The sequence below is a fragment of the Oncorhynchus kisutch genome, linkage group LG20 (genome assembly GCF_002021735.2).
Source record: "Oncorhynchus kisutch isolate 150728-3 linkage group LG20, Okis_V2, whole genome shotgun sequence".
Lineage (NCBI taxonomy): Eukaryota > Metazoa > Chordata > Actinopteri > Salmoniformes > Salmonidae > Oncorhynchus > Oncorhynchus kisutch.
The window spans coordinates 25,048,307-25,064,915 of NC_034193.2; the positions used below are offsets into that span (position 1 = coordinate 25,048,307).

General features: G+C 42.2%; 1 protein-coding gene across 1 annotated transcript in view; it reads left to right on the plus strand.

The window, feature by feature from the left end:
• gpam (glycerol-3-phosphate acyltransferase, mitochondrial) overlaps window positions 1–16,609 on the plus strand; it is a 43,898-nt gene that overhangs the window by 19,418 nt on the left and 7,871 nt on the right. Inside the window, exons 8-17 of the mRNA XM_020453786.2 lie at window positions 2,292–2,428; window positions 2,804–2,903; window positions 6,460–6,672; window positions 6,867–6,980; window positions 9,766–9,851; window positions 10,121–10,236; window positions 11,722–11,792; window positions 12,257–12,521; window positions 12,799–12,950; window positions 16,505–16,582. Of these exons, the coding sequence (XP_020309375.1) occupies window positions 2,292–2,428; window positions 2,804–2,903; window positions 6,460–6,672; window positions 6,867–6,980; window positions 9,766–9,851; window positions 10,121–10,236; window positions 11,722–11,792; window positions 12,257–12,521; window positions 12,799–12,950; window positions 16,505–16,582 (1,332 nt within the window). The remainder of the gene's footprint in view (window positions 1–2,291; window positions 2,429–2,803; window positions 2,904–6,459; window positions 6,673–6,866; window positions 6,981–9,765; window positions 9,852–10,120; window positions 10,237–11,721; window positions 11,793–12,256; window positions 12,522–12,798; window positions 12,951–16,504; window positions 16,583–16,609) is intronic.

Sequence of the window (16,609 nt, forward strand, 5' to 3'; positions counted from 1 at the left end):
GGGAGGGTAGATATGGAAATTCAGTCTGTTTGCTTTACACTGAACAAAAATATAAACCCAACCATTTAAAAGATTTTGCTGAGTTCATAAGGAAATCTGCCAATTTTAAATAAATTCATGAAGGCCTAAATCCATGGATTTCACACGACTGGGCATAGGCCCACCCACTTGGGAGCCAGGCCCAGCCAATCATAATGAGTTTTGCCCCACAAAAGAGCTTTTATTACAGACAGTAATACTACTCAGCACCTCCCCTCAGATGATCCCACAGGTGAAGAAACTGCATGTGGAGGTCCTGTGCTGGCGTGGTCACACGTTGTGAGGCGGCACAACTTGAGATGTGGCATTGTTTGTGGCCTTTTAATGTCCCCAGCACAAGGCGCACCTGTGTAATGATCATGCTGTATTTTCAACATCTTGATATGCCACACCTGTCAGGTGGATGGATTATCTTGACAAATGCTTAAAATCACAACAAATAGGGATCTAAACAAATTTTTGCACAAAATTTGAGAAATAAGCTAACTTTGCAGATGGAAAATGTAGAATCTTTTATTTCAGCTCATGAACCATGGAACCAACACTTTACATGTTGAGTTTATATTTGTGTGTACGTACACTGCATAAGGAAAGTATTCAAACCGCTTGACTTTTTCCACATTTTGTTACATCACAGCCGTTCTAAAATTGATTAAATAGTTTTTTTCCCCCTTGTGAATCTACTCGCAATACCCCATAATGACAAAGCAAAAACAGGTTTTTAGAAATGTTTGGAAATTACAAAAACAGTTCGTTTTCAGGCCCTTTACTCAAGTACTTTGTTGAAGTGTCTTTGGCAGCGATTACAGTCTTGAGTCTTCTTGGGTATGATGCTAAAAACTTGGCACACCTGTATTTGGGGAGTTTCTCCCTTCTCTGCAGATCCTCAAGTGCTCAGTTTGGCTGGAGAGCATTGCTGCACAGCTATTTTCAGGTCTCTAAAGAGATGTTTGATCTGGCTGAAGTCTGGGCTCTGGCTGGGCCACGAGGACGTTGAGACTTGTCCCGAAGCCACTCCTGCGCTGTCTTGGCTGTGTGCTTAGGGTTGTGGTCCTGTTGGAAGGTGAACCTTTGCCCAAGTCTGAGGTTCTGACTGCTCTGTAGCAGATATTCATCAAGGATCGTTCTGTACTTTGCTCCATCTATCTTTCCCTCGATCCTGACTAGTCTCCCAGTCCCTGTCGCTGAAAAACATCCCCAGAGCAAGATGCTGTCACCACCATGCTTCACTGTAGGGATAGTGCCAGGTTTCCTCCAGGTGTGACTCTTGGTTTCATCAGACCAGAGAATTTTGTTTCTCATGGTCTGAGAGTCTACAGGTGCCTGTTGGCATACTCTAGTGACAGGCACGACAGCCCGCTTGAGGGGTGGCTTCCATCTGGCCACTCTACCATCAAGGCCTGATTTGGTGGAGTGCTGCAGAGATGGTTGTCCTTCTGGAAGGTTCTCCTGTCTCCACAGAGGAACTCTGTCAGAGGAGCTCTGTCAGTGACCCATAGGTTCTTGGTCACCACCCTGACCAAAGCCCTTCTCCCCCGATGGCTCAGTTTGGCTGGGCGGTCAGCTCTAGGAACTCTTGGTGGTTCCAAACTTCTTCCATTTAAGAATGGAGGCCACTGTGTTCTTGGGGACCTTCAATGCTGCAGAAATGTTTTGATACCCTTCCCCAGATCTCTGCCTCGGCACAATCCTGTCTATGAGCTCTATGGACAATTCCTTCGACGTGGCTTGGTATTTGCTCTGACATGCACTGTCAACTGTGGGACCTTATATAGACAGGTGTGTGTGCCCCTTTCCAAATCATGTCCAATCAATTGAATTGACCACAGGTGGACTCAAATCAGGTAGAAACATCTCAAGGATGATCAATGGAAACAGGATGTGCCTGAGCTCAATTTCTAGTCTCATAGTAAAGGGTCTGAATACCTTTGTAAATAAGATATTTCTGTTTTTTGTTTTTAATGAATTAGCCAACATTTCTATAAACTTGTTTTTGTTTTGTCATTATAGGGTATTGTGTGTAGATTGAGAAATGTATTTAATCAAATTTTAGAATAAGGCTGTAACATAACAAAATGTGGGGAAAAGGGATGGATTCTGAGTACACTGTATATATGGTCGAAACCCAGGGTCTGGGCTATTATTTTTCGGATGCAGTTCTCTATTGAATAAAATAATAAATTTTATGGGTGAACACCATGCCCTTTTAACCATGGCCTAAATTGTTGTTGTTTTTTGTCTGTGTTTTGCAGTACAACGCTCCCCTTGTCTTCCTGCCCGTGCACAAGTCTCACATCGACTACCTGCTCATCACCTTTATCCTCTTCTGCCACAACATCAAGGCCCCCCACATCGCCGCCGGGAATAACCTCAACATCCCCATATTCAGGTGAGCGTTCAACTGGAAGAAGACCCATCCTAGATGCTGATCTAGATCAGTTTTGCTGATCTTGGTCCGCCCTTCGCCTAATGATTTTGGAAAGGTAAGTTGGTCCTAAATCTGTGCCTAACTGCCTAGCACTACCTGGTTGAAGCTGATCTCAGGTCTGATAATGGATGAGGTTAGAATCAAGGTAGAAGAAACTGAACCTAGATCTGCACTTGGAAGGAAATGCATTTCAAATCACCTGTGCAATGTGGAAGTTATTGAGCTAGCCTAGCCATTAGAGTTGTTTTAAATATGCCATCCAGATGCAGGATTGGTTTAGTTTTCTTATTAGACTGTATTATTTCAGTGAATGACTGGGCTTGCTTATTTTTTCAGCACATTGATACGTAAACTGGGAGGATTCTTCATTCGGCGAAAACTTGACGAGACGCCAGACGGAAAGAAGGATGTCTTGTACAGATCTCTATTATATGTAGTAAGTCTACAGAGGATAATGGTATCCCCTTTACGGTACTTATTAGCTTGACAGAGCACTGTGTATCTGTCCATGAGAGAAAAGGAATGTGTACATGTGTCCATCTGCCTTAGTGTAAAGTGCCTCTGGGGCTCTGCTAATGGCTTTAGTCTATTACACCATGTTTGGTGAAATGTGGATATGCTGGTGTAACAGTATAGCTTCCGTCCCTCTCCTCACCCCAACCTGGGCTCGAACCAGGGACCCTCTGCACACATCAACCACAGTCACTCACGAAGCATCATTACTCATCGCTGTACAAAAGCCCTTGCAGAACAACTATTTCTAAGTCTCAGAGCGAGTGACGTCACCGACTGAAACACTATTAGCGCTCACCACCGCTAACTAGCTAGCAATTTCACACCGGCCACACTGGCTAAACTGGCACTAGCTGTGTCTCCCTTGTGACATTGAGGTATTTATTTTAACAAACCTAACGCAATCGTAGCGCAGCCGTACAGCGCTGTCAAGTGGGTGTGTCGGAAATATTTCTGCTATTATCACAGCGGGAATCATGTGCGCAATATCTGGCAGTGACGCGAAAGGTCTGCGTTTTGATGAATTAATAAATAAATTGTAGGTGTGAAGGGCTTGACCACTCACTGGCCAATAAATAATCTCAGAGGCTAAATACTGCATGTGATTTTTGTCTCAAGTTTGTGTAGGTTATTGGGGGTCTTTGTTATCATCAACTCTAATTTGGCTGGAGAGCAAGGAATGTTCTCGACCTAGGACATTGTGGGTTGATACTGTTTATTAAATGGGATACAGTGAAATGCATCCAGATTTGCTTAATATGGTTGTCGTGTTTGCAGTCAACAATGTTCTAGTTGGCTTCAACATGTAGTAGGGCTGGGCCATATGGCCTAAAAATCATCTCCATTTACGGTATCTATCGTTAAAAAAAAATTTAAAAAGCATTGTTGCACAATTTAAAGATCAATACACTGCATTTCAAACAGCCAAGAATAATAAAATAAATTGTAAAAGTATACCTCGGCTAATGATCAGCCTTCCACAACCATAAGACCCACTAATAATTGTATTATTTTATGAAAGTAGTTTATATAATATAATATTATTATAATATTTTTAATATTAGGCTCCTATTGATTGTATGTGCGAGTCACAAGATAAATTTGCCATTGATATGGCTATATAGGACTGAATAATTGTAAATATCTTGTCTTTGGTAGTTGGAAGAGACATGCTCTTTAAAAATGGGGATGGATACATGAACACGTGAAACGAAGTATGGAGGTACTGTACCAGTTAAGTTTGGACACATAATCATTCCAGGGTTTTTCTTAATTTTTTACTGTTTTCTACATTGTAGAATAATAGTGAAAACATCTAAACTATGAAATGACACACATGGAATCATGTAGTAACCAAAAGTGTTAAAAAAAAAATATATATATATATATATATATATATATATTTGAGAATCTTCTAAGTAGCCACCCTTTGCCTTGATGACAGCTTTGCACACTCTTGGCATTCTCTCAACCAGCTTCATGAGGTAGTCACCTGGAATGCATTTCAATTAACAGGTGTGCCTTAAGTTAATTTGTATAATTTATTTCCTTAATGCGTTAGAGCCAATCAGTTGTGTTGTGACATGGTAGGGGTGGTATACAGAAGATGGCCCTATTTGATAAAAGACCAAGTCCATATTATGGCAACAGCTCAACTAAGCAAAGAGAAATGACAGTCCATTACTTTAAGACATGAAGCTCAGTCAATGTGGAAAATGTCAAGAACGTTTAAAGTTTCTACAAGTGCAGTTGCAAAAACCATCAAGGGCTATAATGAAACTAACTCTCATGAGGACCGCCACAGGAAAGGAAGACTCAGAGTTACCTCTGCTGCAGAGGTTCATTAGAGTTGCCAGCCTCAGAAATTGCAGCTCAAATAAATGTTTCACGGAGTTCAAGTAACAGACGCATCTCAACATCAACTGTTCAGAGGAGACTGCGTGAATCAGGCCTTTGCTGAAAAGAATTGCTCGAATTGCTGAAAAGAAACCACTAACACAGGATACCAATAAGAAGAAGAGACTTGCTTGGGCCAAAGAAACACGATCAATGGACATTAGACCGGTGGAAATCTGTCCTTTGGTCTGATGAATCCAAATTTGAGATTTTTGGATCCAAACGCTGTGTCTTTGTGAGACACAGATTAGGTGAATGGATGATCTCTGCATGTGTGGTTCTCACTGTGAAGCATGGAGGAGGTGGTGTGATGGTGTGGGGCTGCTTTGCTGGTGACACTGTCAGTGATTTATTTAGAATTTAAGGCCCACTTAACCAGCATGGCTACCACAGCATTCTACAGCGATATGCTATCCCATCTGGTTTGCGCTTAGTGGGGATACAATTCGTTTTTTCAACAGGACAATGACCCGAAACACACCTCCAGGCTGTGTAAGGGCTATTTGACCATGAAGGAGAGTGATGGAGTGCTGCATAAGATGACCTGGCCTCTACAATTACCTGACCTCAACCCAACTGAGATGGTTTGGGATGAGTTGGACTGCAGAGCGAAGGAAAAGCAGCCAACAAGTGCTCAGCATGTGTGGGAACTCCTTCAAGACTATTGAAAAAGCATTCCTCATGAAGCTGGTTGAGTGTGCAAAGCTGTCAAGGCAAAGGGTGGCTACTTTGAAGAATCTCAAATATAAAATTCATTTGTATTTGTTTAAACTTTGGGTGGGGGTTATATGATTCCAAATGTGGTATTTCATAGTTTTGTCTTCACTATTGTTCTACAATATATTTAAAAAATAAAAACCCTTGAATGAGCAGGTGTGAAAAGCATGAGGGCAAAAGCCTCCATAGGCTACTTGGCTAATGCAGGGTCATAATTTTTAAAAGACACACCAACACATTGCTGTTGAATCAGACTTTGTTACAGTAGGGTAGTTTGAGGGCTTGGTTGTTTATCTAATGACCCGGGAGGAAGCAATTGTGCGGGGAAAATAACTGACTAAATACAAGGGCCACTGGCATCATTGCATCTCTTGTTTCGTGATGGGGTCTATTTCCCAGCTCTGTCAAATGTCACGGGACTATTTAAAGCCAAAGCATCGATTCCCCTAAAGCCTTTACACTGTCCCGAAGCTGTAGACCAGTTGGAACACACTGCATTTATTACAGAATGGGGACAAAAGCTCACGCACACCATAACTGTGGTCGGTTAACCACAGTAGGGGGCTGTTGCATCTCTTGCTTTTGCCTCTGTTATAGGGACCACCTGCTGGGTGCCGACGAGTGGTGGCTACTTGCACCAATTCAACACACAGAATCGTCAGAATTAACAAATGTCAGCTGGTATTCTGGTCAGATGCACTAGGTTGCACTTGGCTGTCCATTGTTCTGGTGTGTGTTGTGCACCCGGGAGTAGAAATTGGCAATTTAGTTCTAGATGAGTAGATGAAACCCATGTAAGCATGTCTCAAAAACAGCTAATTTATCATATTGCTAATCTATTCCCCCCCCCCCCCCCCCTCCCCTAGTACACAGAGGAGTTGCTGAGGCAGCAGCAGTTCCTGGAGGTCTTCCTGGAGGGCACGCGCTCTCGCAGCGGCAAGCCCTCCCCGGCACGCGCCGGCATGCTCTCCATTGTCGTGGACGCCCTGTGCAACGGCGTCATCCCCGAAGTGATGGTGGTGCCCGTGGGCATCTCCTATGACCGCATCCTCGAGGGCAACTACAACAGTGAGCAGCTGGTACGGACGTGTGTTTGCGGGCGGGGCAGGCAAAGGAGTGTGTGTGTGATGGGTTCTGTGTGTTGGATTTGTGTTGGCGTATGTTTTGTAGTTGGGGGAATATCTCTGAATACCTCCCTAAATGTGTATGTATTTGCTGTAAGTATATAACCATAGAGCTATGTGTGAATTATATTTCTGTCTACAACCCTCAGGGGAAGCCGAAGAAGAATGAGAGTCTGTGGGGTGTCGCGTGCGGAGTGTTACGGATGCTGCGGAAGAACTACGGCTGTGTGAGAGTGGACTTCACCCAGCCGTTCTCTTTGAAAGTGAGGACTGAGAGCGAGACCTTAACACACTCCCTCTTTTAACCTACCAAGAGTCAACTAACTCCCATTGTAAAGTACACCAGAGTCGTGTTAAGGGCACAATATAGAAAATGATAATTAGTGTTTGTTAGTGGATAAGTCCAGGTAGTCCCTACCTGTTTCAGTCCGTCGTCTTTCGTGGGGTGCCTAATGAACACGTCCCAGTCTTAACCGCTCACAGAGGAGATGAAATTCGTTTTAAATACTTTCTAAAGAAAGTTCTTGTGTAAGTGGGGCAGATTTGTGGAAAGGTTGTTGAAACACTGTGGGTGAAATTTGTCACACGAGTACTAGACCCTGTTTCCTAAAGCATCTTAAGGCTAAATTCATTGTTAGAACCTTCATAGGAGCATTTTATAAATCTCCAAGCTGTTGCTCAAAACCATTGCTACTTAAGTTGCGCTGAAAAACGCTTATTCACCTACTTCCTCAGACCACTCGTAGAACAGCTAAGTACAGCATTAGATGCTTCCCCCCCCCTTCCCATGGCACTTTACACAGAAGATCTCCACTAAACATGGAATCAAGATGTTTATCTGTCTCTGAACGCTGATAACTTCAGAATGAAATTGACTACAAATGAAGTAACCAATGCTTTTGCAATTGTTTCAAACGAGGGAAGGCTTGAAAGATGCTTCAAGTGCAAACCGAGATGACTGCATTTAATAGATAAATACAAGTATTGGCTATTTAGACCTATATTTAAATCATATTGAAATAATACAGTTCATGTTCTACACGGTGTACAAAACATTAGGAACAACTGCTATTTCCATGATCGCTTGTTAAGACAGACATCGATGGACTGAGACATGGATTGTTTGTGTCATTCAGAGGGTGAATGGGCAAAACAAAAGATTAAAGTGCCTTTGAACTGGGTAATGTAGTAGGTGCCATGCGCACAGGTTTGAATGTGTCAAGAACCGCAATGCTGGCGGGATTTTCACGCTCAACATTTTCCTGTGTATCAAGAATTGGCCACCACCCATTCTTGATACAGAATGATACTGTAAGTGTATTTTGCTTATTGTAGGCTACGGTGTAATTTTTCCTTCAATACATTTGTGTGCAATGATGTGCCACATCTGTGATTTTAGTGCATTATTATAGCCAAGGGTTAGTGTTAGAATTACCTGCCTTAATATCCGCAGCCATATACAGTGCCTTCAGAATGTATTCATACCACTTCATTTATTCCCCATTTTTTTTTTGACCGATTTTTCCCTCACCCATCTACATACAATTCCCTATAATGACAGTGCAATTTTTTGGGGGACATCTCTGGGACGCTGGCCTAGAAGGGGACAAGTACATTCATGTCTAAGTTCTTAACTGTTGACGTTGAGACGGGTGTTTTGCAGGTACTATTTAATGAAGTTGCCAGTTGAGGACTTATAAGGTGTCTGGTTCTCAAACTTGTCCTCTTGCTCAGTTGTGCACCGGGGGCTCCCACTCTTTCTATTTTGGTTAGGGCCCGTTTGTGCTGTTCTCTGAAGGGAGTAGGACACAGTATTGTCCCAGATCTTCAGTTTGTTGGCAATTTCTCACATGGAATAGCCATAATTTATTAACAAGTATAGACTGACGAGTTTCAGAAGAAAGTTCTTTGTTTCGGGCCATTTTGAGCCTGTAATTGAACCCACAAATGCTGACGCTCCAGATACTCAACTAGTCTAAACCAAGCCTGTTTTATTGCTTCTTTAATCAGGACAACAGTTTTCAGCTGTGCTAACATAATTGCAAAAGGGTTTTCTAATGATCAATTAGCCTTTTAAAATGATAAACTTGGATTAGCTAACAACATGCTATTGGAACACAGGAGTGATGGTTGCTGATAATGGGCCTCTGTACGCCTATGTAGATATTTCATTAAAAAATCTGCCGTTTCCAGCTGCAATAGTCATTTACAACATTAACAATGTCTACACTCTTTCTGTTCAATTTGAGGTTATTTTAATGGACAAAAGCAACAGACAAAAAATCTTTCAAAAACCAGGACATTTCTAAGTGACTCCAAACTTTTGAATGGTATTGTATGTAAATGAAAAACAGAAATGTCTCATTTTCAATAAATGTGCAAACAATTGTAAAAACATGTTTTCACTGTCATTATGGGGTATTGTGTGTGTGTGTGTGTGTGTGTGTAGATGGCTGAACGGGGAAAAAATCTCTTTTTTGTATTCATGCTGTAACAAAACAAGATGGATTAAGTCGAGGGGTATGAATAGGTTCTGAAGGCACTGTAGGTGATTTCTCTCCCGTCAGTATTGTGAAGTAACGCCGCAGTTAGGGAACGTTCTCTCCGTGGGCTTTTGGGAAATGCACGTTAAATCTTCAACCGTTGTAGGAATGACTCATCGTCCAAGCACTCGTTAGCCTAAGTTCCATCGCTATCGGGAAACCCAGCCCCCATCTGTGCAAAGAAATACTGTACAACTCAATCTACAGCATGATTTCATAGGGAAGTTTATCATCGGGAATGTTAATGTGTGTTACAAACAGGTGAATATTTAACAAGGAGTTCAACTGTTGTTAAATGGTCAACTGTTTGTTAAATGGTCAACTGTTTGTTAAATGGTCAACTGTTTGTTAAATGGTCAACTGTTTGTTAAATGGTCAACTGTTTGTTAAATGGTCGGCGTGACGCCATGCCTTCACCCTTTTCAATCGATTTGAAATCAGTTTATTTTGCTCACTGCCAATTACTCATGCGAGATGTCGCCCTATCTTTTTGTGTGTCCTTAAGGAGTACCTGGACACGCAAAGAAGTCGGCATATTCCTCCCACCCTCTCCCTGGAACAGACCTTGGTGCCCACCATCATCGATGCACAGTATGTACACATTCACACTGTCTTTTGGACCAGGCCTATGTGATTCCATTGGATTGAAATGAACTTTATTCCCAAGTGGGAAGTATATGTTCAACGGCTCACATACCATCACATCAATAAGACATTTAACATGCACATTATGGACATAGTGCTGATTCCATGTATTTTTACTAAGTCTTATTCTGTTTTCAAGTGAAACACAATACCTTGCTCTTGTTAAAGCTTTAAGAATTGATTTGTGTGTGCTGAATTTTTGTGTGTTGGTTCAGGCCGGATCAGGCCCAGTTTGAGGGCGAGCAGGAGGAGCAGCCCAACTCCAGGGACCTGTCGGACGAACCCTGGAGAAGACAGGTCATCGCCAACCTGGCCAAGCACGTACTCTTCAGTAAGTAACGATAACACCCCCTCTTATAGGCCTTAGTCCTATGTTGGTCTTGTGTGGCTCAGTCGGTAAGAGCAAGGTGCTAGCAACACCACGGTGGCAGTTTCAATTCCCGGAGGGATCACAAACGCATATTTTTTATATATATATATATATATGCACTTTATTATAGTCCAAATGTAGTCATTTATTGAAACCATACTCCACATGCACCGTCAGTGGGGCCACCAACGAAAAGTGTAAGCAAATGATGGTTCAAATGCATCCCATGACATTTTCAGATACAGATAATTGGTTTAGAGTAGTGTACCCTTCAGCCCACGACTTTGTCTAGCGTAAGGGCATTTTCTTCATCCAATTTATTTTATTAATATAACACATGTTCTTATGTACCTGTAAATGTGTGCATTTGTAGAAAGTATATTTCCTGTGTTATTCATATAATATCCACTTATCTAGTCCCCCTCACATTTGTTCTCTTGTTATCTGCTTACTGCACTTTGACTTTCCTTATCACTCCTCTCACCAAGAGCACCCCCTTTTTTACTAAACAAATCCTATACTGAAGGATATGACCTTAGAACTTCATTTTTCATGATCCCCGACAACAATCTGCTTTGTGCTGTGGTCTGAAAACAAACCGGTTCTCCCTAGCTTCATTCAGGGGCATTCTCCTCAGCTAGTCCTATTCGTGTCAGCCAATCAGCTGCTACAGAGCCATATGGCATGTTGTTCTCAGCCAATCCCAGCGAGGGGAGGATAGAGGATCTGGTCAGGGGTGGAATTGCAGTATCAGTGGCTGCAGTTGTAAATGTTTTACACCCCGGCTGACATTAAACCCAAGATTAGGCACTGAAGACACCCTCTCTGTGGTCAGATTGTACTGTATTGTATTATTTAAATTATGCCTTTTGTAAACCCACACACACACTCTCTTGCTCTTTCTCTCTTGCGTCTAGTTCTCTCCCTCACGTCTTATCTTTCGCTCTCTCTCTCTCTCTCCCTCTTTATCATGTTCAGCCTATTCCCAGTCTTATCTTGTACCCCTTTTTTTGTCCCTTTTTGTTAGAACAATATAGAAATCACAAACCCTAGACAAATTCTAACACATTTTCCACCTTTTTATAGAGCTCCATCTCACTTCAGGAAGTGACATCTTGTCTGCTTAGTTGAGAGTTCAAAAGGACGAATTTCACAAGGGCCCGTATTCAGTGTCTCAGAGTAGGAGTACTGTTCTAAGGTCAGGTCCCCCATGTCCATGAAATTGTGTTCATTATGAACTAAAAGGTCAGGCTGATCCTAGATTAACACCCCTACTCTGAGACGCTTTAGGAATACAGGCCCTGACCTGTCTTAGCTCCAGCTGACACTCATGTTATTTAGAGACAGTCGCTCACTGTTTACTGTCCTTTCTCTCGGTCATCCATCTGGGCTTCCTGACTGTGACCCTGGTCGGATAACATGTCATCTCTGTTTCCCCTCCCACAGCGGCTAACAAGTCCTCAGCGGTCATGTCCACCCACATTGTAGCCTGTCTGCTCCTTTACAGACACAGACAGGTAAGCAGCCCTACTTTTCACAGGAATAAGATCCAACGGTCATGTTTTGGTTCAAGGCCTTGCATTAAAGTGATTGATCCCCATTCACGGTTTGATGTGCTTAACGCTAACCGACGTCAACAACAATAATTAGAATCTGCCTTGACTGCTGTTTATTGGCTCTTCCCAATTTGAGGCCCTTGAGTCATAACCCACATCGAGATGAGCCAATCATTGCAGGTTTTAATTGAGTCTTTGTTGATTTATGTAAAAAAGGAATTACTCCTAGCTGGGTATGATAATGCATAATGTGGATTTTACCCTTTTTTAAATTGTCAATACAATTACACATTGCTACTCAAAGTATACTTTGTATTAGTGCTTAATTATCCTCAGTTTGAATGAACATTGTGGAGGTATTTTATGAATAAACATTGTGGAAGTATTATTTTTCACCACGTCTGTGTGTCTCCCCTTTGCTCCAGGGGGTTGCGCTGTCCAAGCTGGTGGAGGACTTCTTCAACATGAAGGAGGAGATCCTGTCACGGGACTTTGACCTGGGCTTCTCCGGCAACTCCGAGGACGTGGTCATGCACGCTCTCCACCTCCTGGACAACTGTGTGCACGTGACCAGCACCAACCGCAACACGGAGTTCACCATCGCCCCGAGCAAAACGGTGCCGGCGCTGTTCGAGCTCAACTTCTACAGCAACGGCCTCTTCCATGTCTTTATCTCGGACGCCATCATAGGTACTGACACCGCCGCTGTGTTTTGACATAGAGAAACCTATTGAGTGAAATAAAGTACACCAATTCATCCGTTTTTCCCAATTGTGTGTTGCAGCCAAGTCCCTATTGGATTCTGTTCAGATTTCTTTTCTTTTTTCTTTTGTATAAATTTTTGCAGACGTAACTTTAATATATTGAATTTCCTCCACTAATGTACATTTATTTTCATCAATGTCTCACCATCCGTTCTGTCTACCCTTTTTTGTTGTAATTAAAAAAATAAATGTTGCCCTCTCAGCATGCAGTGCTCTGGCATTGCTACGGGAACAGGCGGCATCTGAGGTGGAGGGGGAGCAGGGCGGGCCCAGCATCCTCCTCAGTCAGGAGAGACTGATCCGGAAGGCCGCTGGCCTCTCCCACTTCCTCACCAATGAAGTGGCGGTTGCACCGGTCAGTCACTTCTTCCACCCCCCCCCCCCAGTACACCTATCCCGTGCACTTAACAACCTTGTAACATTCTTGCGCATGTTACTTTACGCACACAACTTCTTGAACAGCCACTCCGTTTTAGTTATTCTCTCGCAATGTTGTTCAAAATGTGTACATAAGAAAATTACACCCCAAAACTATTTTGGTATTTGTTTCATTAGTCCACTGTTGATATAGTCCCAAAATGTTTTGAATTTCAGCGATCAACTTTTCAAGAAATATTCCTTTAAGTGCTAAATGGAACAGATGAGACTGCTTGTGCAGTATTTCTGTTCTGCCAAACCAGTGTTTTCTACCATTTTGATATAACTATGATACAACTGCACCATCTAGTGGGGAAGATAAAGCACTGTTTCCTTGATTCAGGAGTAGGCTTTGGTGGTATACCTGGGTATTCGGAAATGGCCACAGGATGGTTTTTCAATACCATCAAAACAATTTATTTAGAATTATTTTTTCAAGTAAAATGTGAAATATTTGTAGCTACTTTAAGTTAATACCTGTAGTCAACTTGTGTAATACCGAGATTAAGTAGATTGCATTGTTAATTTCACCTGTCACATTAGTTTACATTGAGGCTTAACGTAGTTCCCCAGGACAGTTGAGCCAGTCAAGTGTTTGTTTGAAAATGGCACAATGGGAGAAAGAGGGAGCTGGTATTTGGTTTAACTTGCTTGTAAGCTAAGTAAGTGGCTGAATTAATAAGGAGACGGCACATCCTATAGTGTTAGCTTTCTGCTGTGTTTGAGAAGTCAAAGCTCTTTGCACGAGTTATCTGTACAGCTGCCACTGCTATTTTGATTTCCTTGCGTTTTCTCTCATCTCTGTTCGCGGCCCTTCTCCAAGCAGAGCAGGTTGGCTCATTGCCCTAGCGACTCAGTCTCTGCACAGACAGCGTGAACACATGCTGGTGCTGTTTTTCTGTCAGACAAGCATATGTCAACTTTGTTAATTTGCACAGTGTTTCTCGTTCACGTTCGCTTGTAAAAGTCCAAACTCAACAAAAATGTGTCCCTGTGCCCAAGAACGCCAAGGTTACCTGTCTATATGACTATTTCTCGGTTAGCACTCACATCTAACCATGAAATGCTTTGAAAGACTCCCCCTCGGGAGGCTGAAAATATTCTGCATGGGGCCACAGATCCTCAAAGTTCTAGAGCTGCACCATTGAGAGCATCTTGACTGACTGCATCACCGCTTGGTATGGCAACTGCTTGGCTTCCGGCCACAAGGCACTACAGAGGCTAGTGCATACAGCTCAGTACATCACTGGGGCTGAGCTCCGTGCCTTCCAGGACCTCTATACCAGGCGGTGTCAGAGGAAGAATTTAAAAAAGTCACTCCAGCCACACAAGTCATACTGTTCTCTCTGATTTTGTTTTATACTGTTCAATCAAACCTCAACCAAAAATAATTTTCATAGATTTCTGTATTTCCAGCACTCATTTGAGTGCAACATAGGGCTGCACATATGGGCAAAACATTTTTTATATGTTATGTTTATATTTTTAACAAAATATTGCACTTGCAATTTAGATCAACACTTGGGTGAGCTGTTGGAGTCATGGAAATAGAATGATAGTGGGCACTTAGAATATAGTTTTTGAGAACAAATAAAAAAGCCAGAGGAGTTATTGTGACAGGGTAGGGACCAAAGTGTTGGGCAGTGTTTCCTAGGGGACCCTATAATCTTTGGCTACATTAAGTGTTTTTCTCTGAGCTACTTTATGTAGCTAACAGTCCATGCTTCATATTTTCCTCTTTGATTCAGATGATTGTGTTGCACAAACATGCTGATTTAGGCCTACACCATCTCTGGTATCAGGGTGTATTGGCTAGCTATGTTTACTCAGACTCAGTACATTTACTACCTAGCCAGCAAACTAGCAATTAGCATTAGCAGCTAAAACAATTTATTTTAGCCACAGCTTGCTAAGAACTTACTGTTTGCGGACTGTAAGATACACAAACTAATAGTGTCATTGTAGAACGCTTGTGGATTTATATTAAGACGCAGTGGAAATCCGCATCGTTATCATCAACATCTTGATGCATGTGCTGCATTGACCATGCAGACTGAACGCAAGTGGTCTCGTGGTTGAGCAACAACTGTGCTCCTTGAGTGACGGGGTGGGGCTTGGTCTGTGTGGAAAGTGGCAATGAGAGGGCGGGAGAGGAGAGGGATGACTCAAGTACCAGAGTATACTAATACAAATGGATGCTACACACAACAGAGTAGCGTATCACATTTAACAAACCACACATTGAAATACTGGTATAGAAGGTAAAGTGTAAACCCAAACTGGTCCATGCATCAATATCGGTGTATATAGTATACTCTACTACTACCTACAGGGACTTCAGAAAGTATTCACACCCTTTTACTTTTTCCCAATGTCGGCACTAAAGTAATACTGCAAAACATGGCAAAGCTCAACTTTTTATCCTGAATACAAAGTTTTATGTTTGGGTAAATCCAATAGAACACATTACTGAGTACCACTCTCCATATTTTCAAGCCTAGTGGTGGCTGCATCACGTTATGGGTATGCTTGTAGTTGAATAGGTCTGGGGAGTTTTTCAGGACAAAAATGGGGCTAAGCACAGGCAAAATCCTGGAGGAAAACCTGGTTGTCTGCTTTCCACCAGGCACTGGGAGATTAATTCACCTTTCAGCAGGATAACAACCTAAAACAAGGCCGACTCTACACTATGGTTACTTAACCAAGACAGTGAATGTTGCTGAGTTACTTTTGACTTCAATCTACTTAAATTGATGGCAAGACCTAAAAAATGGTTGTCTAGCAATGATCAACAACCAATTTGACAGCGCTTGAAGAATTTTGAAAATAATGATTGGCAAATGTGGCACAATCCAGGTGTGAATAGCGCATAATGAGTTAGCCAGAAAGACTCACAGCTGTAATTGCTGCCAAAGCTAGTAATACAACGTGTTGACTCAGGGGTGCGATTACTTGTGTAAATGAGATTTCTGTATTTCATGTTCAATACATTTGCAAAAATGTCTAAAAACATGTTTTAAATTTGTCATTATAGGGTTTTGTGTGTAGTTTGGTGAAGGGAATAAGCATGTCTTAAATCAATTTTGAAAATGGTCTGGAAACCACGAATAAGTCGAGGGGTATGAATACTTGTGTAACAGGATTGCCTGTCTTTGCCATATTATCTTCATTTTTGCTCATTTGCATATTTAGCTAGCAGTCTCTGGAAATTCTCTAAAATGGGTTCAATGGGCTTTTTTTTTCTTTTAATTTCTAGCTCCCCTTGTGTACTAAGACGGTAATACTGTAAATCCTGGAATGAGGATGATATGAACATCTGGATACACCCTAGTCACTAGAGCAGAAAGGGAAAATGTTGCTTAACGGTCCCCAATATAGCACATGTTCATCCAGGGTGAAAGCTGTATCATTGTGGGGTCTACACTTTATTTACCGCAATATCTGTATTGTGTGTCTCTCTCGATAGTGACCTTTTGTCTCCTCCATCTCCAGCCCTGTCAGACCATCTATCAGGTGTTCCACGATGCTGTCAGCCGTTTGATCCAGTATGGAGTTCTGTATGTGGCAGAGGTGAGTTTTACATGACAAGGAATGCTG